At 39.1% G+C, this 27,384-nt stretch overlaps 1 protein-coding gene across 8 annotated transcripts in view; it reads left to right on the top strand.

Annotated features, from left to right (window-relative positions):
* The window catches only part of MAST4 (microtubule associated serine/threonine kinase family member 4), a 509,369-nt gene that overhangs the window by 71,284 nt on the left and 410,701 nt on the right, over positions 1–27,384 (top strand). Inside the window, exon 1 of one of the 8 annotated variants that reach the window (XM_016158125.2) lies at positions 20,259–26,149. The exons of the other annotated variants lie outside the window; for them this stretch is intronic. Within the exon in view, the coding sequence (XP_016013611.2) occupies positions 26,099–26,149 (51 nt within the window). The 5' untranslated portion in view covers positions 20,259–26,098. Of the gene's footprint in view, positions 1–20,258; positions 26,150–27,384 lie in introns of those variants that run through there. 8 annotated transcript variants of the gene reach the window in all.

Here is a 27,384-nt window from a genome sequence, read left to right as displayed (position 1 = left end):
ATTTGAAAAGTTGGGATCATAGACCAATCAGCAGAGCACTTGCTGAAAGGAAGCTTTTTCTTAATTGGCACGAGGCTGCCATTACACAAGTGGCAGCTCTTCGGGAGGCTTGTCGTTTTCACATTTAAGGTGTTTTATTTTAAACTTATTTTCATCTTAGGTCAGTATATTAGAATTGCCTGGCTGATGAAGCAAATTCTGAAGGTAATTGTTGTGGGAGTTTAACTTACCAGAGACATAGAGAAGTCTCTTTCATACTTTCAAAAATATAAACAAGTTGCAAGTAATGGTTCTGTCAAGAAAATTACATATTGATTCATCATCCAGTATTGGGAGCTGGGCTAAGATGTTTCTTCATAAAATATCTCCTCTGTGAAGGTCAGTTGGTGGAAGAGCGACTTTTAGGGTTTTGTATACTTGATAGCCTGCACTGATCACCATGCTCATGAGGGAACACTCACTGAGTGCCTCCTGCAGCCATTGTTGCTACTGAAGAAGAATTCTGGTGCACATACCCAGAATGGAAATTAAAAAAAGTATTTTTAAGATTTTGAGCCTTGATGACGCAAACAAGTACATATGCCTTCTCCAGCAACAGTAGGTATTGAGAGAGATTAGCATAAAAGTAGTTAACTTGCAAAAGGATTAGAAAGTTACAGCCTTGTAAAGGATCCCCAAGTTATAACATCTGGAAATGTGCAGTCACCAGCTACATTGGAAAAGTCTGTACTCATCCCTGGACTAATTTCACTCCTTTAGCAGTTGTCCTCCTCACTTTCTGGCTAATCTCTCTTTTAGTTTATTGTCATGGGATAATGAAAGATCATCTGAAGGTAAACACTGCCATTTGGGGTTTGCTCAAAGTGTTGTGGTGCGTTCAAATATAAGACCCATGGAGTCAATTGAGATTAATTATGAGCCTCTATTAGCTGGCCAGCGACTGGCTCCCCCCACTAGAGAATCATCCCTGAACTTCCAGAGGAGGCAGCTTATAAAGCCCCAAACTAGCAAGCAAGCAGGTTTACAGAAGCAGAAGTTAACCATTGGCATATCTTTGCACAGGATAACTACACCCTTAACATTAGCATATCTTTGCACAGAATATCTCCTAGAACTACACCCTGGTTAAACATTAAACAAGCAAGCAGAAGTTGTCATTTGAAAATTTTCCCTCCTTAACAAAAGTTTATGCATTTGTTCGTTTATTTAAAATATGATCAGCAACATTTGAGTGCCTACTGTGTGTCAGAGCAGCAGTGGTGATTCAAAAGAAAATAACAGAACAAAACAAAACACTTCTCCTGCTGCTCTGAGGCTAGTAGAATTAGAGAAGGAATGTTTATATCTGTTATACCTGCTGTGCAAAGGGAGTTTGGGAAGCCCAGAGGAAAGGCATGTGTCTGGGGAGATGCTCCAGGGAAGGACTCTTTGAGCCCATTCTAGAAAGGTGGGTAGATATTAACCAGACATGCTTAAAGAAGGGTAATTCAGTGGAGACATCGGGGCATTTGCAGAGGTGAGGGGGAGGAGGGAGGGCCAGGAGATGCCACTGGAAAGACTGCAGTTTAAACTCGAAGGTAGGGTTCTTACACATCGGAATCACCGGACTAACTTGTTGAAAATGTAGATTCTGGGGGCAATCACTCCATCTTGCCTCAGATAAGATTCTCTGGAGGTGGGGCCAGGTATATCTGATTGTGAAGTTTGACAATTTGAGAACTCTCTTCCGTGAGAATTGGGGAATATTGCAAAATGTTGGTCAGAACTGTGGTCAGAGCAGATTTTAGAAAGATTGCTCTGACAGAGGAGACAGATGGAGGTCATGTGAGACTCCAGGCAGACAGGATGTTGTGACAATGGAAGAAGAGAGATGAGGGCAGGGGTTAAAGCTGTAGAGAGTTTGGCGAGGACGGGGCAGATCCAAATCGTACTTAGGAAACAATTGACCAGAGGTAGTGATCAGTTAGATGTAATGGAGTGTGGACAACTTCTGTATTTCTGACAGAAATCAAGGGTATTTTGTGCTCGGAAAGATGCTTCAGGAGTACCGCGGTGGAAGCCGTCCTGGTGGCAGATGTAGGCTCAGGGCAGCTTCTGTGTGTGATGTTTGCCATCTCTGGTTTTTAACCAAGAAGAGAAGCCAGTTAGAAGTCCTGTTTGCAGACCCACTGAAGACGAGGCCTGATGGCATTTTTCTCTTTCCAATTGCTGTTAACTCTTCTTACTCCTCTTCCTTTACCACTGCTTAAATCTGATAATCTTGCTGTCCTACAGCAAACGTGTTGTAGGAAAAGCATCCATAGTTACACAATTCTGACTATTTCAAACATAGGGGAGCTGTAGGCTTCTCAGTGGAACTGCAGACATTTTCCAGGATTGGGGAGGCGATTAACTGTGCTTCTGAGCCTGTACGCTTTCCGGATGTCCTTTGTAGCAGGTGCTTATGCCAGCTCTGTGCAGGACTATTGTTTGGCTCTCACCTTGACTGACGCCATTGGGCTGATGGTGGAGATTATTGTCCTCCAACGCTCATATTCTGAACCACTAAGCTCAGCGTAGAAGTTTTTCTTTGTTACTTTATGTTTTATTAAATCCTCAGGATGTAATGTTCGATATTGCTTACATATTATTTTTCTATTGCACGCAAATTTACCAACTCCCTAAGTATAAATGAGGTCCTCACTTCCCCTTTGGTAAAGACTGATCACGTGTACCTCGGGAAGAAAGAGCTTATATTTTTAACATAGAGCCTGGCTTTAATTGTTTGGATCAGGCCTCTGGCATCAAACTGAAAACAGTTTGAGAATACAATTCATTGTGAGCCTGGGTTCCTTTCAACTTAGTAGTTTCTGGCCCCTTTCATACCAGAAAGATGCACTAAATTGAGTCAGAGTTCTGTTGGCTTTTTGGGGGGCAGGATTCACTGGCTTGTAATATAATTTATTTGGTTGTCTTAGGAGGAAATAAAGGGAAGAGCCAGGCAGCGGTTGGTGAACTCTTACCTGCGCTGTCTTCCATTGTGCTCCAGGGCAACTCCTAACCTCACTGGCAGCCCCTCCGTTGCAGTTAAAGAGAGAAGGGGAATGTCAGTTCGGCCTCCCATTGAGATTTGGTGCTAACCACAGATCTTGTTTTAGGGCAAGACCTTTCCCCTCCAGCTTCTTTAAATCCCCTATTAATTCAGACACTTTATTTACTGAACAAACAAGCTGTGATCTCACAGAGAACACTGAACAAGTGCCACACTTCTGAGGGAGAAAAAGTTCTTTGTGCAGTTTTGTTCATGCTGAAGCATGAGAGAGCTTTGTTTTTCCTCCATTCTTTTCGGTGTCACCAACCCCTCCCTTCCCTTCCCCGCCGCCCCCCCCCCCCACTTGCAAAAGGAAAATCTGGAGTCGGAAAAAGTCAAGACCGCAGCGATGTGGTGGTTTGGTGGACAGTCTTTCACCGGAAGGAGCCTTCTCTAGAGATGGAGTGCCTTTGACTGGAAGCAGATTTACATGGAAACAAGAAAGATGCTCGATCTGAGGAGCCCCAGGGTCCAGGCCTCCCTGCCTCTGGGTCAGGTGTTGACACTTTCTGTGTGGCAGCCTGCACCCTCTGACCTCCTGGTCATACCTTTGGCCACAAGGGGGGCCTCGTATTTGATTCTGCTAGGTGTTAACCTGATATGCTCCAGCCAGTTCTGCCTTACCTCTCATACCCGGGCCCATACACATGCATACCAAAGGTGCTAACTCTGAGAATTCATGAAGCAAAAATGTACTAGGCTGCCAGATTTACTATCAAAAGCACTTTCCACAGTCAAGTATTTCAGAGCTAGAAGGGACCCTTAGAGATTGTTTCCAGTCTCCTCATTTAATAGTAAAAGAAAGGGATCCAGAGAGATCAAACGACTTGCCCCAGGTCCTGTAACTCTAAGCAAGAGAGTCAGGACTTGACCCGGGTCTCCAGCTCTTCATCTGTAATTACTTGCCCAGCCGCCACACGGGAATGACTTAGTCAGGATTTGGCCTGTTGTGGCCCGAGCCACTGGCATCAGATCACCTAGACCCGCTGAGAATGCAGATTTCTGGGCCCCATTCCAGAACGACTGAATCAGCATCTGGGAGAGGTGGGACTCTGCGACCTGCATTTGAAATAAACTTTCTAGGTGACTTTCGCCACACCGATGTTTGAAAACTGCTGACAGAAGTCCTCAGGATTTAACTTTGGCTCTGACCTTCCCTCGTTCAACCGCAGACTTAAGTCTGAACATGCTTCTTTGGCCCTAATTGCTTTATATTTGTGCTTCTCATACTAAAGGGCACAGCTTGGCTGACAAGAGGGAATTGCAGGGAGGGTCTGGATGTTTCAAGAAGGGACTGTGGTGGTGACAGTGTGGTTATTTAACACCGATCCACCTTTACCGCTGTCCTCTTCTCTCGTCTCCCAAACTCCCTCTTCATTAAGAGACAGCAGCAAACTTATTTGCAGTTGTCAGGGCTTCCCGCACATCTCTTCCTCTCACTGGCATCTACTCCCCTCCCCTGCTCCCGCATCCCCAATAGCTTTACCATCATAAACTCCTCAATTTGGAATTATTATTTTTGGCGGGGGGGGGGGGTTGTGAATGATGTTGGCTGAAACATCAGCTAAGGTGACTGGTAACTTAAGAGTAAGCAGGAGGATGGGACAGCTGGACAGGCTATTGTGTGTGTGTGTGTGTGTGTGTGTGTGTGTGTGATTTGACAGCTTTAATGTGTAGACAGGTGTCAAGGCGTTATTTCACATAAACATGCTTGCTCCTGACCTATATGAAAGCATCTGGGTCCGTCAGGTCTGCGGCTATTCCTTATGGTAAAAGTTCTTCATGGGCAGAAGTTATAAGGCTACCTCTTAGATCAAGGACAAGACCAGCTATGGATGAACCCACACCCCAGAAAAGGATTAGAATGTGTCAGGCCATGCCTAGCTTTATGAGTTTGGTGCCTAAAGTATAGGGGCATTGAGGTTAATTTCATCAACATTTTCATTAAACTCAGTTATAGTTCAAGTATCCTCATATGTTTGTGAGTTCCTGAAGGACAGAATGAGGAATTGCTTAGACATTAAAAGTTTTCACACATGAAAAATCCTGTGTTGGTGTTGATGTGAATAGCAGTGAATTGCTTCAAGAGATAGCTAAAAATAAAGGTATGATCAGTTAAGTTAGGGCTCTGGAGTCAGACCTAGTTTGAATTCTAGACCTACTGTTTGACTAGCATTAAACTGGGAAAAGAGGACAATAGCGGAGCCTATCTCTTAGAATTGTTAAATTAGATAATACATAAAAGCATTGAGCATAGTGCCTGGCACAAAGTAGTGAGGAAATAAATGTTATGTGTTATTACTACTTAAGAGGGAGCAAATGGCATTGGTAATAATCTACTTATCTGATGAGATAAGGGGGACATCCTCGAAGGCCAGCCTTTGAAGAAATTGTTTATTGTGTTATAGACTGTTCTTTGGCTGTTATCTTGGCTTGTGGTAATAGGAAGCCCTGGATAGAATGAAAGATGGGGAAGGAATGGGGGCCTTTGGGGGAAAGGAGGATCCGCTAGAGGAGAGCTGGCACCCTGGGCTTACCTCGGTCGGACAGTGAGATCCTGGGTTTTAGATATGGGTACTCGTTTTCCTCTGATTAATAAGCCGTTACTTCACCACCCCAAAACATAAGCTTTTCTCCTTCAGGTCTTAGTGACATCACTTTTGCTGCCATTTAAAAGATTAAACTCTTTATTTTCCCTGCAACTTTAACTATGGAAGTTAACCCTTTGCTATCACATAGGTTGATGCAAAAAGACCATCAAGATGCTGCTTTACTGTTTATTTCCATTATTCTGGTACTTTGAACCCTTCAATGCTTTCTGCTGGCTGTTGACCACTGATACTTAAGAGGTACATGTAATAGTGTTTGCCAGATTAACCTAGCATCTGGTGCCTGACCGGACACAGTAAACATTTGTCTTTAAACTGCCGTTCTTTCGGTACTGTACTATTCTCTCTCAGTTAACCATCTTTAAGCCTTTCAGCTGGGATCAGGACTGATGGGTAACTAAAAGTAATGAAGGAGTGTCTCCAGGGTAACTTAGTTAGCATGCTAGCATCTCTGAGCAGATTTCCCTGGTCACCTGTGCATATCTAAAAACCATGTTCCAAATACGTGCAGATTACCTGCCTTGGGGTCATTAAAAGTTGTGTGCTCCCAGAGGATTACCTGAGACTGGGATTTGGTTTGCCCCAGAGTGAGCTAGACCCCTGTGACACATCCTCCGGGTCCCTTTCTAGCTCTGAGATAACTAATGGGTCGACATTAGACATCTGTGTTCCCATTGGCACTCTGAGGTAGGCTAACATACGATGCAGAAACTGATATCACGTTGACCTGGCACCCAAGCATGCTATTCGTGGTGGAAGAAAAATTGGAGTGGAGGCAGAGATTTGTGCTGTGAAGATAGGCATTATGCCTCAGGAATCACAGTATCAGAACACACAAATCTTAAATGTTTTTCACCCTAATCTCTTGGACTTGGGAGAAAAAGCTTTGCTTCTTTAAGTGCTAAAGTGGCAGCCTGTTTGCAAAGGCACAGTAGGGAAGGCGGATATCTAAGGAAGGTCAGTGGGTTCTGTTCCATGCTTCTTATGAAAATCGAGGCAGCACTTGCTCTGCAGAGTCTGTTTGACTATCTTTCCATCCAAATAGGCCACAGATCTGAGTGGCCCTCTTCCTGCATGGCCATCCCGGCCAGCCTGTCCATAGCACTTGAAGGCCGAAAGTGAAAATGGAAGAAAGAGAAGGAGTTTGTTGTACAACTATTAAGTTGTGGGAAAATGTAGTCATTTCTTGAATCTTTCAGCTATACCAGGAACTCTTTTTAATGTTCTGTTCTCAAAGAGCACTTGTTAATAATTCACATGAGATTGCTAATTAAGTGGAAATTTCATTCGAAATAATGGTAGGTTCAATTAAATGTTTTAGGAAATCAGGTGCATAAATTGCTCTGGAAGGAATTTGAAAATGCATATGTGCATGCATACACATGTGAATGTGGGTGGAGGTGCATGTGTATGTTTTATGTGTACACATTTGGCTAAAAGTCGGGGTTCAAGAAATTGCCTAAAGGGCCAATTGCCAGTCACAGGTCTAATTGGTCACACATAAAATATGTAAAAATTGCTGTGTCAGTTATAAGCAGAAGGGGTTTTCATATTCATCCTGGTGTTTCTGGGAAGAGTAAGGGCTAGTAATTTTGAGGGCTTATAGTTGGAAAGGGAGAGGAAGAGTAATGCATGGGGGTCACTTTCTCGATGATTTAGAAATACTGCGGAGAGCCAGGATTTGTTGGTGATTGTCAGAACCAGCTGCACTCTTGCTGGACATGAAAGGCTGTGAGGCTGACCTCTAGTTTCTAATAGTTCTTACAGTGTGAGAACAAAAACAGAAGGGTGTGGGCATGGGCGCATGTACTTAACAAAATAATAGCTACATACAAGGCTAAATGAATTCTACAAAGATAACCTAGTAAATTCTAAAGGATCAGAGAAGGTAAAAGAAAGAGCTGGAAGCGGGTCATAGGAGTCAAAAATAAAATGTTTGCATAGTTGTTTTAATGGAGATTAATGTAGTTTTTCACTTTGGTTTTCTTTCTAGAAAAATTTTTCTAAAAGAAATCATTGATAAGAGAGTAGATAGTAAAGAAAAATCCCCCTACAGAATGGTAGTGGTTGAGTAGGTGTTTCGTAGAAACAGCTAGATTTACCATCATTTTCTTTGTTTCATCTTGGAGAACCATGTTGGGAGAGAGATCTTATCATATGTCCTTTACTGCAGAAAGCGGATGTTCTTTCTACTGATGCTTTCTTTAGAGGAAAGAGTGGCGCTTGGCTCCATCAGAGCATAGTGTTTAGAAATGTGGGTGTTAGATTCAGACCACCCAGGTTAAAGTCTTGGCCCTGACATTAGGTTTGTAACCTTGGGAGTAGTATTAGCCTCTCTAAGCCTCAGTTTCCTTATCAGTGAAATGGGGATAATATTACTTAACCTTATAGGGTGGTTATAAGATTAACTGAATTAATTTATTTAAGTATTTAGAATAGTACCTGGCACAATAACTTGCATTTAACAAATGTTACCCATCAGTAGTTACTACTGTTATTATTCTTGTTATTATGTTATTTTTATATCTGTGTACACTTTCAAAAGTGTATAACATTTTTATAGAAATGTCTTTTTCTAAGTAAGCAAAATGAAGATTCATGTGAATTTATTAATTTGGAGTTTTAAAAATTAGATAAAAAAATTGTCATGGAAGTAAAAAATTTGTCATGGAAGTAAAGCTATTTAAATAAGATTTAAAAGAAGGTCTCCTGTTCATATTTCTTATCCCCTACCAGGGCAAAAATTTCCTGCATTAGCTCTGCTGTCAGGATGGAACTCAAAAGCAGCACATTTCACAATATCAAAATTCCAACTGTATGCAGCAAGTTGGATTGCATAATCAACTGTTTCCCTATGATTCTTCTCTACTCCCACCCCTACATTTTATGCTCTTTTTATAAAATTGCTTTGTACATTTCAATTTCTCTCTACTCCATTTCATCCACTCCCTCCCCCCCCCACCCCTCTTGTAAGAGCTCGTGAGCTCTGTGGGCAGGGATCATAGCATGTCTATTTTTGATATTGCTAAATGCCTAATTTGGTACCTTATACACGGAAAACATTTATATAAAATTTAAAAATTTAAAATGTAAAAGTATGGCCATCATATTTTAGCCTTATTTAGCTAAACTTTTTCTTTTATTTCTGGAGGTTTTGAATTGATTAAAAGTCAACGGTGCAAAGAATGTTCTTTCTATCCAAAAAACTTTTTTTTTTAGCAGATTTGTGGAAATCCTAACTTCAATTACCTACCTGAAGTTGTTTCATTTCCTAACTTTCTTGTTTTCTAACAGCCATTCCTCTCCCCCCCAGGATAAAGTTGACTTTTAAAAAGAAATAAATCCTAAATTCAATTGATATTTTCTGCCATATTTAAAGATGCAACAGTTTCCCAGCCACATGTGTGTGACACAAAATGTTAGCTTGTGGTTATACTGCATAAGCAGTTGGACCGTTTTTATGTTCAGATCTTATATCCACAAGAATTGCCAGACTTTTCTGGTGTTTGGTAAATCTTTGGCTTGGTTTGAACGTTAATGCGCATGACTCACTATCAAGTTCACACGCACTTCAGATTCGGTGTTTCAGCACAGTTCCCGCTAGGTTCGGGTGCTTCTGCCTTGAGTCACATCCATCCCAAGTAGATCAGAGGGGGTGGCCTATTTTCTGAGAATGCTCTACAATGTCGGTGACATGGGAGCATCGGTAAAGGTGATTGCAGCTTTGACATGCCCACTTGAAGAGTTGTGAAGTAACCTGAGGCATATTCTGGCAATCATACCTCCTGAAGTGCTATTTGAAGCCATTTCTGTTCATGGTTTCAGACCAAGTTTGGATGAGCTGAGCCTTATTGGCTGGGCTATTTCTAAGAGTTGGCATTTTGTATGGCTGAATTCTGCAGAAGATGAACCACAGGGACGACTGGGATCCTGTGCTATGGTGAGAGGGTAAGGATGAAAATGAGTTGCTGGCTCTTTGCACTTCATTTCCTGAGACAAGAAAAGTACCAATCTTTCCATAAATACTTACATGGTTGGTGAGTAGAGTGCTATCCTTTCTAGTACTCCTGGAATGAGACCAGGAAGGAAGCACAATCATTATATTATACAAGATTAACTTATGGAAAAATGATTCATAGTCAAGGTTCATTGATTTCAGGGACTGAGAATTAGGGTGACATTCTGGACTCTTACCTACGCTATGGGGGAGATGGGGAAGAACCTTTCTTGCACCAAGACTGGACACTAAGGACAGCAGCACAGATCCAATGAGGAGCTTACCATGGCAGCTCTTTCAGTATGTCCAGGGTCCAGGGATATAGTTAACAGACACATTTTATAAAACTTAGTGTAAAAGTCCTACATTTAACTTCATGTTCCTAACCTTTCTTTATTAGAATAGAACCACAAAAGGGTTTCATCCATGCTGAATGGGTACTTTATTTCAAGCATTTTATCCTATCCTTGGGGGAAAAAAAATTAAAAGAGTGTGTGAGGGTCTCTTAATAACAGTATCTTAAGAGTCAGTAACTGCTCTGCTTAAACAGTTTCTCTTTTTGTAATTTAAGCTTTAGTGAAAATGAAAATTTGGTTACTTTGATCTTTGTAAAAATTCTTCATATTTGTGAAGACAATTGCTACTCAGTATTCTTTTCTTTGGATTATCTGATCTCATGTTGCTTTATATTTTATCTTCAGTCTCCTCTGAAACATCTTGTGAGCACTTAGAAAAGACATCAGGGCCAGATTAGATCTGTACTGTATCCCGATTAGGGTTTCTTGGATCCCTAGGAGAAGGGATGATTGGTCTCTTTGGAGCACTCATGGTTACTGAGTCCCCAGTGATGACTGTGCTTTTATCTACTCTTGTCACTCCTGTATAATGTATACCAGAAGCTTCACCTCCTCTTGCTTTGCTTTCTTCCTAAACCTACCACCGCTTTATCCTCCCTGTTAAACCAGTATCTTGTTGTTCGACCTACCGTGATCTTAAAATCCAATAGCTGCAAAGTCCTTGGGAATTCTAAGCTTGCCCTTGTCCTGTATATGCTGGTTACTATCAGGTTTGTATGTCCCTGAAGTTGATGAATAACATCTCCAGTGACTATGTAACCTTAGCTCTGCATTTTTGATTGAATAGTTTACCTTTTATCCTAGCAATCATTAAGATGACTGCTTGGTGGTGTGGTGTACTGTACAGTGCTGTCCGCATGGAAGGCACAGACATTACAAGAAGGTGGTAAGATCTCAAATGTTCTCTAGATCTCACTGAGCAGTAACATAGATCTTTTGAGTTTTTGTTTTTTCACATGATTTGGGTACACCTGGAATTTGCCTCCTCAACTGGAAAGTTTTAAATGTATTATAGGCACATGATGTGGAAACTTTTGGAGCAGTTAGAGCCCTTGCAGTTACATTAATCATCATAAGCACTGATTAATTTGAGTGGGATGATGGAAAAGCTCTGATTTAGGGAAACTCTGTTCCTGTTCCCCCAGTTACTGGGCATGTGACAAGTTGTTTAGCTTTTAATGTCTCAGTTTTTTCATTCGTAAAATGAGAACCCTGATACCTGCCTTGTCTAACTCATAGGATCTCTAATTTGAGGATTAAATAATGAATAAAGAAGCATTTGAAGAAATTTGGAATATTTTGTCAGTATAAAGTATTTAGTGCTGCTCTTTAATCAGTATTTGTAAGATTAAAATCTGGAAGGGAGATTAATTTTTACGATTCTCATATTATTTTAGAAACCACTTAACCTTTATTGAGGAATTGTATAAGTTTATTTTCATTGTCCAAGATTAGAGAGTATTTTCTGTAGTTTTCTTTTGGCTACTCCTTTCCAGCCCTGAGTTAAAACTTCGTATACCACTAGGCATCAGTTTTCAAACTTCTTTTTTCTTTCTTCAAATATTAGAGTGTTCTGAAAAACACATCGCCACCCCCTTCTCTTGCCCTGATTATGATCAGTTCATTCCAGCAATTGACCCTTTATAGGCCTTTTTTCTATACTTATTTGAGTTCTGAGAGAAGAAAACATAGTTATTTAAAGAACTTTTTTTGTCTAGCACTGTTGAACATTTGAGGAGGTGACCTTTAAGAGAGCCAGAGCAATTCAGCTTTTGGTGAAGGTGTCATCTCTGCATTCATGACCTTATTCCTGTAGTTCTAGAAATGTGTGTCTACTGGTGGCTCTGCTAGTGATATTTTTATATAGGTAGCTACTTTTTCTCCAGCATTATGAGGCCTGTGGGACATCTTGAAGTAGAATATTGAATGGATTTCAATTTAGGCTAGTAAATAAAAATTGGGCATTTTTATTTCAACATACTTATTGTTTATTTGTTACTGACTGCATATTGCTAAGTGACTTATATAGTATTGTCTCATTGAACTTTATCCTCCTAATAACTCATTTAGAGTGACAGTAACTGAGAAAGAATTTTAGGTTAGCAACTTGTCTAGGGTTCCAAAACTAGGTAAATGGTAGAACTGTACTTGTTTTTGCTGTCAAGCATTTAAATTGGATCGTTATCCTCTTCTCACAGATTTTACATACTAAGAAAGTTTGAATAAAAGAAATTTTCTTAGGAAAAAATAGGAAATTTCAAAACCCTTTGCTGGAGAATTCTTTATTAAAATCATGACCTTTTTGGTACTATTGGTTATGATGGCTTACTTTGAAATTACTGCTTTTTCCAAATGTCTTAATTCCCCTAGGGTTTTTGCCAAAGCCAAAGAAATATTCATATGATATTGAGGCTGTTAATGTGCAAAGAGTAAATTAAAAAATTTCAGAGTAGCTGGGTTACAATAAATAAAAATAAAAGTCTTAGTAACAGCTGTCTTTTAGTTGTTGAGGATAATGATTGTGATGTTCCAGACCGAGGGTTTATTAAACATGTACAATTTTTTTTGAGTCACATCAGGGGAGGAATTTTATGTGTGTGCGTGTGTGTATTATATATAAAATTATATATAATTTTTGTTATAGGAAACCAAGGACATATATAGAATATTTTTAATAAAAGTCTTATCAATCTCTCTCTCTTTGTCTCTCATTTTCTCTGTTGAGAACTCAATCCCAAGAGAAGAGAAATGTCCTGAAAAGTTATAAGAAAATTTAACCTTAATTCTAACTCAGCTGTAACTGAACCAGAGACCTGAGCACAGTGTACTTTTCATTGCTTTTCACATCCTCTTTTTCTCTATATTAACTCTCTTGTACGTCTAGTCACTCATTTTTTTCTAGCCCACCTCTCTCTTTCTGGATCTCTTGTTTGGCCTTATTTTAGGGCTGTCCTGAATCACATAGGCGGGACATGCCATGTAGAAAAGCTTTTCATCTTCTGTGCCTGGGCGATGTTCCTTTGTGTGTTACAGGCAACAGGTGTTCATTCCATCATTAGAACACAAACTGGTCTCTTACTGACTGCTCGAAGGACTCATTAAACCATTTTGCCTGAGGTTCTAATATTTAAAACAAATCAACTTGTTTGCATTTCGTTCACGATCTTTTGATTTTGCGACTATTCTACAGTTGAGTTTCCCAGTGTGCTTTGAAATAGGTCAATGGTAACTGTCAGCCACGTAAGAAGAAAAGAGAAGGGATATGGTTAGGAAGTCTTGTATATAAACTGAATAATGAAAATCTTTAGCCCACATGAATGCAAAAATGTATTTCTCTTGATTCTAAAGTTTGACTGTACTGTTTTTCACTCCATTAAGATAACCCCAGATAAACTAGCCACAATAATACAAACATTACAAGATTTTACAAGATTTTCCTTTAGGGACTAGTGAGTCTCTTGCTGCATTTGGGAGGTCTCTGTTTGTGGAGTTAGTTTGAAGGTCTCTATTGTGGGGTTAGCAGTTAACCTCCCCTGGGACCTTCTTACTAATATTTCTTGTCCTGTGCTTTGTCTTGTTTTCCACAGGTCTTTAAAAACAATGCTGAAATCATAGGAGATATGAAAGTTTTACAAATTTTTACTGCATGTAATTTTATGATTATAATTTTTTAAATTTTTATTTTATTAGTTTCAGGTATATAGTACATTGGTTAGACATTTATATAGTTAATAAAATGATCCCCCTCATTGCTCTCCACCTAGCCATTGCATTAATGCTAACTGCATTCCCTATGCCGTGTTCCCCATCCCCGTGACCATCTGTCAAATACTAATTTGTGCTTCTTTAACCCTTCACCCCTTTCTCCCAGCCCCCAACTATCCTCTCCTCTGGCCGTTGACAGATTGTCCCCTATATTTGTGAGTCTATTTTTAATTAGTTTGTTCTTTTTATCTAAATAATTTAACTTCACAGTATTTTAAAATTGGAATATTTTACAGATAATGAAAACTATAAAATTAAAAATTTATTATTCATTTTCATACCCTTTTAATAAACTAAACCCTTTCAGGAAAACTCTGATTTAGGAATGAAATTTCTAAGCTACCAAATTTGTGTTTTATTTTTACTTCATCGTAAGAACATGAAGAAAATGCACTTGCCACAATCACTAACAATATGAGCAAAGTACGATTTTAGTAAGATTTAGTAAATACCCACTATTGTAAAACACGGTGCCAAATGCTATCAAATCTCTTAAGATATGGTCCCAGTACTCCAGAAGCTTTCAATCTAGATGGGGGCATAACACATTTAAAGAAAGCACAAAAATACACAGGTGTGCCATTGTGAGAAGAGAAACAAACCAGTAGGCACAATGGAGAGTACGAGGGTTTTACCGAGGTTGTGATGGTCATTAAAATAAATGCTTAACAAGGGGAAGGATTTGCTCCAACCTTGAAGTGTGGGTAAAGCTTAGATAGGCAGGGATAGGATATTCTAGGTAAGGGAGCTGGTATGTGCACATACTTGAGGGAAAGCTCAAGCTGTGTTTACGCTGCCTGGAGTGGAGGCATGATAGAGATGGGCTTCAGTCCAAATTGGTGGAGGTTCAGTGGTTTGGCGTTTCTGCCACCTACTAGTGGTTTTCAACCGGGACTAAGCATCAGGATTGTCAGAAAACTGAAATAGTGAGATGCCCAGGATCTACCTCAGACGTCTTGAATTTGAACTTCTTGGAGTGGAGCCCCAAGCTTGGTTATTTTTTTAAAGCCCTGAGGAGATTGTCAGGTATGGACCTGCCTGAGAACCATGCTGTAAATAAGAGAAGCCTATGAAAGCGTGCTGAAGGCCGGGCCCCCTTAGTGGTTTCCAGCAGCCAGCATTCCCTCTTCCTTGCCTCAAGTATGTCAGAGCTTGGAGGATGGGAAGGTTTCTGCTATTGCCACTTCCAAGCTATTGTCTTTTCTTTCTGTTTTGAAATTCTATGAAGCGTGTATCTTTAGGTTTTAGCACACCACCCCTCCCCCCAGACTATAGCATCTTCCTAGTCATACCTCGCCATTTATTAATGTCATTACCTCCTTGCTTATTTTTTCTCTCTTTCCCTTAATACTCTTGTCATTCTCAGTAACCTTAGCATTTACAAGATGCTTAAGTCAGCAGTCTGGCCTCTTAGGTCCTTGGCTTCCTCAGCCCGACCATCTTCTCTTGCTCTGACTTCAGCCACGTGCACACATTCCCGACCGTGCCCTGGGCTAAGGGCTCTCTGTGTATGGCGCGTGGACTCCTGGACTCCTTGGAAGTTGCTAGATTCTTTCAAGGGTCGGCAAGGTCACAATTGTTTTAATAATAATAGAACATTACTTTTGTTATGTCGACATTTGCGTGGATAGGCAAAAGCAGTGGCAAGTGAAACCACTAACACCTTAGCACTCACTAGTAGTCCTTGTTTTCTTCGCTGTTTCTCACTTCTAGTAAATAATGCCAGTTTTACTTAAGAACATTCTTGATGAAACAGTAAAAAATTATTAATTTTATTATTACTCGAACCTTGAGAGCACTTCTTTTTAATATTTCACATGGTGAAATGGTGAGTATGCATAAACCATTTTTACATAGTGATGTACAGTGATTTTCTCAAGGAAAAGCCCTTGTGTGATAGTTTGAGTTGTGAGCTGAATTAGCCATTTTTTTTTTTCTCAGTGTAACACCATTTTTACTTGAAATAATGACTGGCAGACAAACTATGGCTATTAGACTTGGATTTTCGGCAGAAATTTTCTTAAAAGAAGTTAGCTTGTCACTTCAAGGAAAACAACTGATTGATTGTATTTATTGCCAGTGATAAGCTTAAGCCTACTAGTGAAAATATTCTACTTTATATCTACTAACCTGAGTTTGAAAGCTTTCCAGTACTTAAAGACTTCTCTGATGTGTCAATTAGAAAATGTGTATAATTTGGGAACCAGTATTTTCCAAATGATAGATAAGTGATGTTGTAAAAGCATGCCTAGATAAAAGTCATTAAAAATGCAAGAAAGATGAACAGATTTAATGTTAGGGTCCAAAACATTCATTAATATGTTTTCAAATTCCAATTGCAGCTAACCTTTAAGAAACTAGCACTTGTCGAGTTTTAGTGTAATATTGAAGAAGAATATCTATAATTATGTGAAGGTTATTATAGTATTTCTTCCTTTTTCAACTATATGTACTGTACAAAGTCAAATTTTTTTTATTTCAACCAAAACAACATATTTCAATAGAGTGAATGCAGAAGCAGTTATGAGAATGCAGTTGTCTTCTTCAGTCAGAGATTTGCAAAGATGTAAAAGGATGCTACTTCATTATTTTTTCAAAAATTAAGTTATTCATAGGAATATTATTTATGTTAACATGCAATGGATATATTATTTTAAAATAGCATTTTTAAATGTCTAATTTCTAATATGGCAAATAATTTATAATAGATATGACACTCAATAATTTTTAAGTGTGCAAAGGGAGCCTGAGACCACAACATTTAAGAGCCACTATACTAGGCCAAGTCAACACCAATAACTATACTACCTCCAAAATCCCAATTTCAGATATTCCGTTATCTGACCACTTCCTATCCTTCCTCTCATGTGTGCTCCCCCTTTTCCTCAGGCACCACCAATCCACTGGCTCTGCCTCTATTTCACTATACATCACCCTTCCCATAGCCTTCCTCCTAACCCAGTTTTGCGTATGTGGGCTGGAGTCCAGGAAATCTCTTGTCCTTCTCTCTTCTTCCTCTCCCAGTGGACTGGCTTCATATAAGGCAAGCCTCTACCTTCTCAGCACTTGCAGCTGAGTCTTCTGGAGACAGTCACATAACCAAACTCTCTGGCTAACCTCAGCTCTGCTCTCTATGTCATTCCCATTCCCTGTCACAACTATGTTACATCCCCTCCCCTTCTCTCTTCTCTAACCATCTCCTCTCTGTGACCCTACATGTGCCTGGGTTTTCTTTTCCCTCGCTGGCTGCTCTTTTTCTGTTTCTTTTATAGAGAACTTCTCCTCTGCCCAAACTACAAGGGTTGGAGTAGTTCAAGGCTTTGTTTTGGGCTCTCTTCTCTGTTAAGGCATTTGCTTTAAGCGATCTAACCAATCCTCTGACTATAAACACACCTGTAAGGTGGTGCCTCCTGCCCCGATCTCTCTCCTGTGAGCTCCAGATTCTGCCTGGCAACTCCACTTGGATTCTAATAGGCATCTTAATAAGCACAAGAGATTTCTTGGTTCCCATCTCATAAGCTATACCACTGTGTATTATCAGCTCTTCAAATTGTGAATCGATTCTTTATTCCTCTTATATTCGTCACCCTGCCCTCCCCCCCCCCCACGTTCTGCAAGTTCTGTGGTCTTTACTTTAAACTGCCCCCTTCTTACCGCCTTCAAGTCCATAACCCTTGTCCAGGATGCCACCTTTCTCACTTGGACTTTCGTACATTATCTATGTCCCTGCTTCTACTCCTTCCTTCCTGAGTCCATTCTCCATTCATCAGCTTGTATCTTGTTTAAAGCATGAACCAAGTCAGGTCACCCCTGTGCTTAAAATCTGCTGATGGCATCTCAATGCAATTAGGATAAAACCAAACTTATTGCCATCTCCAAGCCCCGTGTGATCCAGCCCCCTTTGCAAGGTATCCCCAGCTCCTTTGCCTTCTTTTTTCATTAAAACCCATCTGTCGTCTCAGTCTTTAAATTTGCTATTGTTTCTTCCTTATCATATTGCATCTCCTTATCATTTAATTGTCAGTCAAATGTTGACTCTCTTGGAAAAATTTCCTCGTTGCCCTAGCTAAAGCAACACACACACATGCTCGCTCGCTCTCTCGCGCGCGCGCTCTCTCTCTCTCTCTCTCTCTCTCTCTCACACACACACACACACACACACACACACACACACACCCCGCCCCCCCTCCCCTCGCCAGCCCTGGCATTCTTTAGCACATTGCCCTACTTTCTTTTCTTCAGAGAATCCCATGTCCTCTGAGATGTTACTGCTTTTGATTTTGATCTACTTTTATTGATGCACCTCATCCATCTCACTTTAATTGAGCAGAAGTTCCAAAGACACTTTGTCTTGGTCACCACTCCATCAGTAGTGCTTGTCTCACAGTAGGTGTACAATGCTAATTTTTGCATGAACAAATCATTTAGCAGTGCAGCTGCGATTGTAAAACGAGTGTGATGGATGCTGCGTGGTTGCTGTTCCTGCCATTTTTGGTGTTACCTATAGCCTGGTTTCTTTGTGTTCTGTGGCTTCACAGCTATTTCCCTTTCTTCCTTTCTATAAAATAAAAATGTTATGGATAAAATGGAAACTGATAATTTTATGTTTGTTGTGTTATGAGCAAAGAGAACAATTAATTGTAGTGTGAAAAGCAGAATTAAAATACCCGTGTATTTCTTATTACCAAGATATTTTAGAGAAATTTGTCTGCAGCTGTTTTCATGATGGAAAATTCTGATAGTTGATCTTTCTCATTTTTGTTCTCTTCCTCTTTCCCTCTCTCTCTTTCTCTCTCTGTCCTCTCTCCCCACACCCCCATTCAAATTGTCTTTAATCTTGGTAAAATCCTCTAAGCCTTAAATTTTGATATGATATGAATAAATGTTTTGAATTTTGTGTTAATTATGTTACGCTGTCCAATTTTTAAACAAGTTCCATCCACATTATATGTCAAAAAGTCACATAGAAGCAGAAAAAATTTGCATTTTGGAAGACTTTATCAGTAGTAAAACTATGTGTTACTTTATTTTTCTTTTTAAGCTTGTCAGTGCAATTCTTAATGGAGCATGTAGCACATTTAGAAGTATGCTTTTCTAGTCAGTTTGTCCTGCCTTAAAGATTCTTCTGCGTAAAAGTGCGTCTTTTCCATGTGGCCTCATGCCTCTAAATATTCCTGCTATGATGTGCAGCACAACAGACTGAGAGGAAGTGCTTCCCCTGTATGGAAATGAGGCTGTGGAATTTTTAAAAAGTTATGTATATTAACATATTAGAATTTCTGGATAACATGTTCAAATGTTATTTTATAGAATGGATTGCTTAATTTATGTCCTTTTAGGTCTTTAAATATCAACATACTGAAAAGTAGAACTTCTCACTTATGATTCAAGACTGTGATGAGCATATATATTTTTAATCTTTTGAGTTGCATTGTAAATGTTGTTTACATTTACTATTTATAATAAAGTACATTTATTATGTTAGTCATTACCAAAATAATATAAAGTAATAATTATTAAAATATTGATTATCATTACTAATGACTAATATTATTGAAGTCACTACTAACACATATTTCAAACATATTTCAACAAATGGTGATTAACTTAAGTCTGAATTTTTAGTAACAGTAAACCTCGGCTCATTTTGCATAGGTTGGAATGTGCATGCAATGATAGTCATGACTTTTGAGATAAGTTATGCAATTTTATTTTCTATAAATTTGTCTTAAATATATTCTGAGAGATTTTGGCACTGATGCTTTGATGTCTTATAGCATGCGGCTGGATTTTTTTGTATTTGTTTCTATTCCATTTTATAGTTAGTGACATGCATCCTTGTATTTCTCTTTACAGGGCTCTGTGGCTCCTAGAACTTGTTTTCTGTTGCACTTAATGATTTTCCTGCTGGTCTATGTCTTGTGCCAGGTTAGCCAGCATGTATTTGCCTCTCCAGTTCCTTGTAGTTATTAGACCTTGATTTTCCAATCTGACATCATGGAGTTTCTTAAGGGCTTAAGGCCACCATTATTAGAATTTAGATGTTTCTTTAGTTAGGGCTTCACTAAAAGGTTCGTTTTTTTTTTTTTTTTTAGAACTTAGTTTTTAGTAAACACAGCATGACTAATGGGAAAAGAAGTGGATTTAAAATAGAAGGAACAAGGTCAAATCCTGATGCTGGGATTTCACGGCCTTGAGCAAGTTGCTTAACTTTTTTTAACCTCTGTCCACTATTTCCAAATGGAAATGGTGATCATACCTACCTCACAAGGTTGTTGTTAGAAAAAGTGAAAATGTCCTGTAAGTATTAGTTTTCACTTTCAGACAACTTTGATATACCAGAAACTGATTTTTTTAAGGTAAGAACTTTTTAAAAATTAAATTCACATACAGTTAAAAATATACCAAATTTTTGTATTTATTTTTTATTTTATTTTTACTCACTTTTGTATTCACTTTTATTATTTTGTTTTTCTTTCTGTTACTGAAACATATATTTTTTACCTTGGAAGTATTTTGAAGGAGGACTGTTTTTGCCCAGATCATTGTGAGTCTTGAATGAGTACTACTCCTCGTTGGTGGAAGAAGTCCCTGGTGTTGATTTGCTCCTTAGCTCTTTTCTCTTTCTTCCATAAGGAGATGGGAACATCCGGCTGCCAGACCTGCTGGGAGTGTGTAACTTACCCAAAACAGAGCATCTTCATCTCAAGCGACCTCTCAACTTTCTGACATAGGATTCAGGAGTCTTTTTCTTTCTTTCTTTTAATTTTCACTACCACCAAGAATTTATTAAGAACCTTCTATGGGCTGGGCTCCATTCCAGTCTCTGAAGATAGCTTTTCCTCTCATGGAGCTGACATTGGGGTTTAGAGAATGTAGAGATGGGCACCACACAAATAATTACATATGCCAGTGTTAGTGCCAAGACGAAAATAAAGCAGCATAAAAGAGGCAGACAGACACAGTGTTTGTGTATGTGGGGGGTGATACTTTAGATAAGTTGGTCAAGCGAAAGCCTTTCAGGTAGGGCGACATTTGCGTGGAAACCAGCATGAAGTGAGTGGGCCAGCTTTTCAGATATCTAGAGCTGGGACCCTCCAGGCAGAGGAACAGCAAATGCAATAACCTTGAGGTGGGACTGCATTTGATTGGTATGAAGAAAAAGAGGTTAGTGTGGATCGAATGGAATGTGCAAGGAGGGACAGGATGATAGGAAAGGAAATCAGATCAAATGAGGTAGGGCTTTGAGGCTATTGTTAGGTGTGAAGCAATTGGAGGGTTTTGATCGGAGGAGTGACATGACATGACTTACATTTTAGGGGGAGCTCTCTGGCTGTTGTGTTGGGAATAGATGATAGGGAAGGTGAATGGGAGCAGGGAGATCTGTGAAGAGGATGTTGCAACAATCGAGGAGGGACAGGACCATGGCTTCAACCAGGAAGTGACGTGTGACCAGAATTTGGACATATTTAGAGGGCAAAACTGTCAGGATTGGTTACGGATTGAATGCACATCCTCATGGCTTCCCCGTGCTGACACATTACCTCATTTCTTCCACCCTTCATGATATGTGGTCCTGGGGGTGGTGAAGTAGGTAGGGGAGAGTAACTTCTCCGCTTTCCAAGAATTTTTTTGGTGCTTTGAGAAAGGCTCAAGTCCCAGCAAACTGATCCAGAAAGATGACACTGATGTGACAAGAGTTCTTAATTTTAAACTCACTTTGCGCAGCATTTATGCCATAAGCAACTTTAAATTCACAACATTTATGCCATATGCAACTTTAAATTCTTTTTTTTAAAAAGTCATTTTAAAAAGTCAAGATAATATTGAAGTTACTACATGGTATTTGAAAGAAGTGGCATTATTCACATAAAAATGGCTCTACATTTTGAGTAATATCTAGGTTTATTGGTTAGACTAGTGGGAGATTTGCAAGGTAAGGAATGGGAACCACCAGATCAGCACTTTCTTTGTCCAGGAAGTAAACCTGCTTTCTTAGGGTGAACTCTACAGATATGTAGTAGTAAAGTGTTGTTGCTATTGTTTTAACAGCTTTTGGGGGGTGTAATTCATATACCATAAAATTCACCCCTTTTTAGTGTACAATGTAATGATTTTTAGTAAATATACAGAGTTGTGCAGCCATCTCCCTAATCTAATTTTAGATCATGTCTCAAAAATACTTCATGCCCATTTGCAAACATTCCCTGTTTCATCCATCCAGTGGAGTGGTTCTGTTCTTAAGAATATTTGAAGTTCAGAAGTAGCCATTTTGTTTATATATAAAAATCAAATCAGGAAAAAATTGTATTTATCTGTGTACCAGCTTCAACTCTTGAGGCAGTTAGAAAATGTGAGCTGCCTTGAAAAACAAAGATCGTAATATTTTGACTCACAACTTTTATGGGACTCTGAAGCATTAACACATGTGAACACCATCCGCTTGGCCATATTTCATATAAAGTGCAAGAATATTGCAGGTGGGTGAAGTTGGTTGGTGTGTTTTTAGTGACTATCAGGGTGGAAGAGGCCAGAAGATTCAAATGGACCAATTTTCATCAACATTATAATTTTGTTCCTGGGCTAGTGTGTTCCAGAGTTTATGATTAAGACACCGACTTTTTGAGTACCTGATTTTTTTCCTGTAATTATTTATATCTCCTTTTATTATGCCATGGGTTTGGAGTGCCAAAGTCCTCCTTCTAAAGATACACTCAGTTGGGTTGACTCGTTTGTTTATTAGAAAAAATAGCTGTAGTGTATCGAGTACATACTAAGTGCTAAGTGTTCAACCTTGGTTTCTCATCTGTGAAATGGGAATTCTTACAACTACCTCAGGGGTTGTTATGAAGACTGCATTAGGTAATGTATGCAAAGCGCTTAGTCATGGCAGTAACGAAATAACTGTTCAGTAATTGGTGGCCATTATTATAATTAATGACAGTTACTCCTATCTATAACATTATGCCCCATTTTGAGCAACAGCCTGGATTTTGTATACCCTGGAGCTGCTGTTCCAGCTTCCTGCCCTCTCCCTTCTGTTCTTCTCTGCTACTCCCCCAAACCTGCTGCTGATTACAGTTGTTCCTGCTCCTCCACTTTCTTCTTTTTGTCTTTTCTGTCTTCTCTTCCCATGTCAGAATCTCAAGCTCACTGTCTTCCAGAGAATCAGAAGTTTCATATTTTAGGGTGCTGGGTACTCTGGAAGGGAGGGATTGCTTAACCAAGCATGAGGGTTCTAGAGCTTCCTGGTCTGGCATCAAGCTGTGAATGTTTGGTGCCCGTCACAGTCATCACAGTTCCTCCGGGGACCAAGTTTTTGGATCGGGATCCAGTCCAGAAATGCTCCAGAAACTGTCTCTGGAGAGCGGTTATTGAAGCGGCAGATTTCATGCTTTTTATTTACGTGTAGTAATTTGAAATTCTGCTTGCACAAATTCATTTGAGATCACCTAAAGATTAAACTTAACTGTGTGCTGTCTGCATTTCCCTGTAGCTTCCTTTTTTCTGTTTTTAATGGCTCTAGCATGAGCATGTTTAGAATGATAATGCCTGAAGCCTCACCATAATTAAATACATGTGCTGCCTCAGTTCTACCAAAGTCCCAGGTGTGTTTCTAATCTCTGCTTTACTAGTACAGAGGGATGTTTTTTTAAAGATAAAAACAAAAGATATAAATGATAAAAAAAAATAACTGAGCCAAATGCATAATTATATACAGTCAAATGCTGTGGTGTGATATTGGATGGCAAAGTCAAATAATGTTTCACAGGAACAGTGTCAGGTTCCCCCGAGTCTGCTCTGACACCTCCATTTAAGACGCTGTGAAATGAAAACCTAGTTGACTGCAGAACTGCATTTTCAGAACGTGTTCTTATAGCCATATGCCCGGCATTTACCATTAAATATTATTTAAAATCTGAGCACTCGCAGCTTTTTGATTTTTAATCAGAAGGCATGTTTCTGTGGTTCCCTCAGAATATTCTTTTTGCTGTAATGAACGGTTAATCAGTCATTCAACCAAAACTGATCAATAAATTCAAACTCCTTTCCTGTATTGTAATAAAAATAGCTAACATTTAAAAAAAAATATTTGCAGTGGGTTGGGCAGTATGTTGAAGGCTTTATGTAGATTATTTTGTGTCTTCCTCTAATAGGTACTGTTGTTTCTGGAATACGGGTAGGGAAGCAAGGCGTAGTAAGCTGAAGTAACTTTCCCATGGTCATACATGTTACAAAATGGTCATGTCAGATTCCCAAGCCCCATGGCGTTAGCAGATACTCATGTTGCTTTGGGTCTTACACTATACTCATTTTTAGAATCAGTTAAGGAGTTTGACTAATATGAAGATTCCTGCGTACTGCCCCAAGATTAAATTAGTGAATTTATATGTAGCCCAGGAATCAGTATTTTTGATAAGCCGCCCCTGTAATGCAACTGGATTCAGAGACTTCTCTGAGAAATATTGCTATACTATCCCCAGAGTCATTTATATCTTCAGCACCTCAAAGTACTAGGGGAATATAGAGACCTTCATGATTTAATCTGTGCATGTGATGATGACTGTAATCCATGCCCAGGGCAGGGAGGACTCCATAAATATCACAAGGTGTGTTGGAGGACAGAACCAAGCCTCAGACTCACCTTTATCCTTAAAACCATGTGAAATGGAAGGGCAATTTATCATTTGAAATTCAATTTAAATTCCTTATAAAAGGAAGCAGTATTTGAGTTTAATAAGACATGTTATCCTGTATGTTCTTTTAAGGAACACTTATTATTTGTCATAATGAACGTTCTCTATAATTTTCTTTTGCTGAATAACATTTTGCAAAAAATATAGAATTTTCTAAGAAAGTATGTGTTCTGAGTAATCATGGGAGAGAGAAATAGTAATTTTTTGTTCTTTAAAAGGATCAGATAAAAACCTCAAATGTAAACATTCTTCATCTTTGGTTAGTCCATTTCATTCTTCAGACCAGACATTTTAAATAATTACCATTATATAAAAAGAGGATTTAGTTCTCTGGGGATGATCCAGCCATTTGACATAGATTTATAATTAGTAAGAGCTGATTTACTCATTGTCTATTAAATGTTTTGCCAACTAGAAACTTTTCTCTTAGTTCACATTTGAATGTCTAGTAATAATGATAAAAATAGTAATAATGATACAATTTCTTCATAATATGATGTAAGTCAAGAAACTACAAATGCAGTGCTAGTCTTTCAAAGCTTTTGTAGTTTTTACTTGAAATTGTACCCACCGTGACTCTGAAAGCTTTGTGCTGTCCATTCAGACAGGGAAGCTCCCTTTTCAGTGCTTTAACTCGTTCTGCATGGGAAGTCTGAAGAGGGCGTTGTCCGTTTTAAGAAAAAACCAGTAAGTGGCCAAGGCTCTCTGGCTCCTGAAATCCAGTCCTTCTTCTTCATGGAGTCCCACGAACTAGCCACTAATGCAGAAAGTGCTGGAAAAGGTTAGTCCTTTGTGGACTGAAAATTTTGTAATGACCAGTGTATGACAGGTCCACCTTGCCACTCATTTTCGAGCCCAGCTAATTCCCCAGCACCTCACACAGCTCTGTGTTCCTCTGACCTGAGCTGAGCTGCATGTGGGGAGGAGGTGGCGCTTGAGGGGCCGATTATCAGTCTGCTAAGGCTGCCGTAACAAAGTATCAGGGAGTAGGCGGCTTAAACCAGACATTTATTTCCTCACAGTTCTGGAGGCTGGAAGTCCAAGATCAAAGTGTTGGCAGAGTTGGTTTCATTCTGAGACCTCTCTCCTTCGCTTGTAGATGACACTCTTCATCTTTGTCTTCACGTGGTCTTTCATCTGTGTCTGTCTGTGTCTTAATTTTCTCTTAGAAGGACATCAGTGGTATTGCATTAGGGCCTACCATAATGACAGATACAGTCACATTCTGAGGTACTAGGGGTTAGGACTTTAACATATGAATTTGAAACAGAGATATAATTTAGCTCATAATAGTGGAAAAATGTTAGATCGTTGAGTGAGGGAGACCAGGTGCATATACACTGGTAAAAAAATAAAAACAGTGCCTTTCAAACTCTTTTCTTTTAAGCAGTGAAACTCTGTGTTGACTTCACAGAGTTGATTGCTTTTGCTAGCATATGTTCAGTAGTGCTTTCTGAAGTGTTACTGTAAGGACAGAGTCTATGCTATCATTGATAGTAGTAACAACTATTTGAGTGCCCATGTGTTCCAGATCTTTTATATGTTGACTCTGGTTTTCCCAGGGCAGGGGATGGTGCTGGAATATTCACTCTACAGATGAGAAGATGAAAATTCAAAGAAATGAAATAACTTTCCTGAGTTCACACAACTATCAAGTAAGATTCAAACTCAGGTCTGCAAAGCCTGTCCTAGTTTTACTATACCATGCGGCCTCTGTGGTACATTTGCTTTTATCATTTGTGGAAAGGGTGCATGACTTGGAAGAAGAGACTAGCATCTTGGCTAAATGACCAAAGTTTGACTAGTTTGGATCAAACTTAACTTTGAACTTAATTTCTCCATTGGTGAATTGGTAGGGATGCTGATATCTCTCCACCACAGGATTGCTTAAGGATTAAATGAGAGTGTGAATGGTCCTCTCAAAGTCTTAGTAAACTCTCAGGCATGTTGAATTTTGTTGGTAAGGCAGAACTGCATAATGACACAAATAATCTGGTGTTGGAACAAAGCACACCTACTGACTCTAGCAAACCACTTGAACCCTGAGCATAAGTTGCCTTTTCTATAAAAAGGAAAGTAGTGGCCAATGTAGACTGTTCCAGCCTCCTTCTCAGGAGCAAGTGTGCTGTTGGCTTTCTGCTTATGAATGGAAAACATTTTCACCTGCTGATGGTGACCTACAAATTTGGCCGTAGCTAAGGTTTTAGATGGGCTGTCTGTTGGAAACCCATTTATTAGCCATTAATCATTAAAAATATCAACACTAGCACCTCCAAAAAATTGAATTTAAGTTTCTATGCATTCTCTCTGACCATAAGTGAATTTATTTTCTGGGGCGGTAACAGTGTTTCAGAAAATATAAATAACAAGGGGAAAAATACATTTAAAAATGCTGAAATCATAAAATAATGAGAAAATGAGAAAGATCTTGATAGGAATTTACAGTGATATATAATTATGATCTGTGCAGGTAGAAAGCATATGATTTACTGGGACTTGAACTGTTTTTCAAACTTAGAGTTCTCCTTCATTCATGCATGTTACACCTTTTTTCCAAAAGCACCCAAAATGGTTTTTGCAGGTGTCTGTTTTATAGAAATTTTTTTTGTGAATTTTTTTCACTTTTTTTGTTATAATTATGTCATATTCCACATTTCCTGAAAAGTACCAAGTATATCACAGATACCAACTAAATTTAGCTGTTGTTGATACTGCTTTGTTTCAAATTTTTTAAAATTCTCAATCTTCGGAAGCTTAAAAACCCCTTTACTGCTCTACCTTATAGGCATCCAGGAATATGTGTTTTGGCATTGACTGTGTTACCTTCAGGGACATCAGAGCATCAAAAGGCATTTTTTAAAGACAAATTGACATTCTGACTATCTCTCTG

The sequence above is a fragment of the Rousettus aegyptiacus genome, unplaced genomic scaffold, assembly GCF_014176215.1.
Source record: "Rousettus aegyptiacus isolate mRouAeg1 unplaced genomic scaffold, mRouAeg1.p scaffold_m13_p_8, whole genome shotgun sequence".
In the NCBI taxonomy this organism is placed as follows: Eukaryota; Metazoa; Chordata; class Mammalia; order Chiroptera; family Pteropodidae; genus Rousettus; species Rousettus aegyptiacus.
The sequence above is the reverse complement of the archived record's forward strand: the minus strand, read 5'-3'. Positions and strand labels throughout refer to the sequence as shown.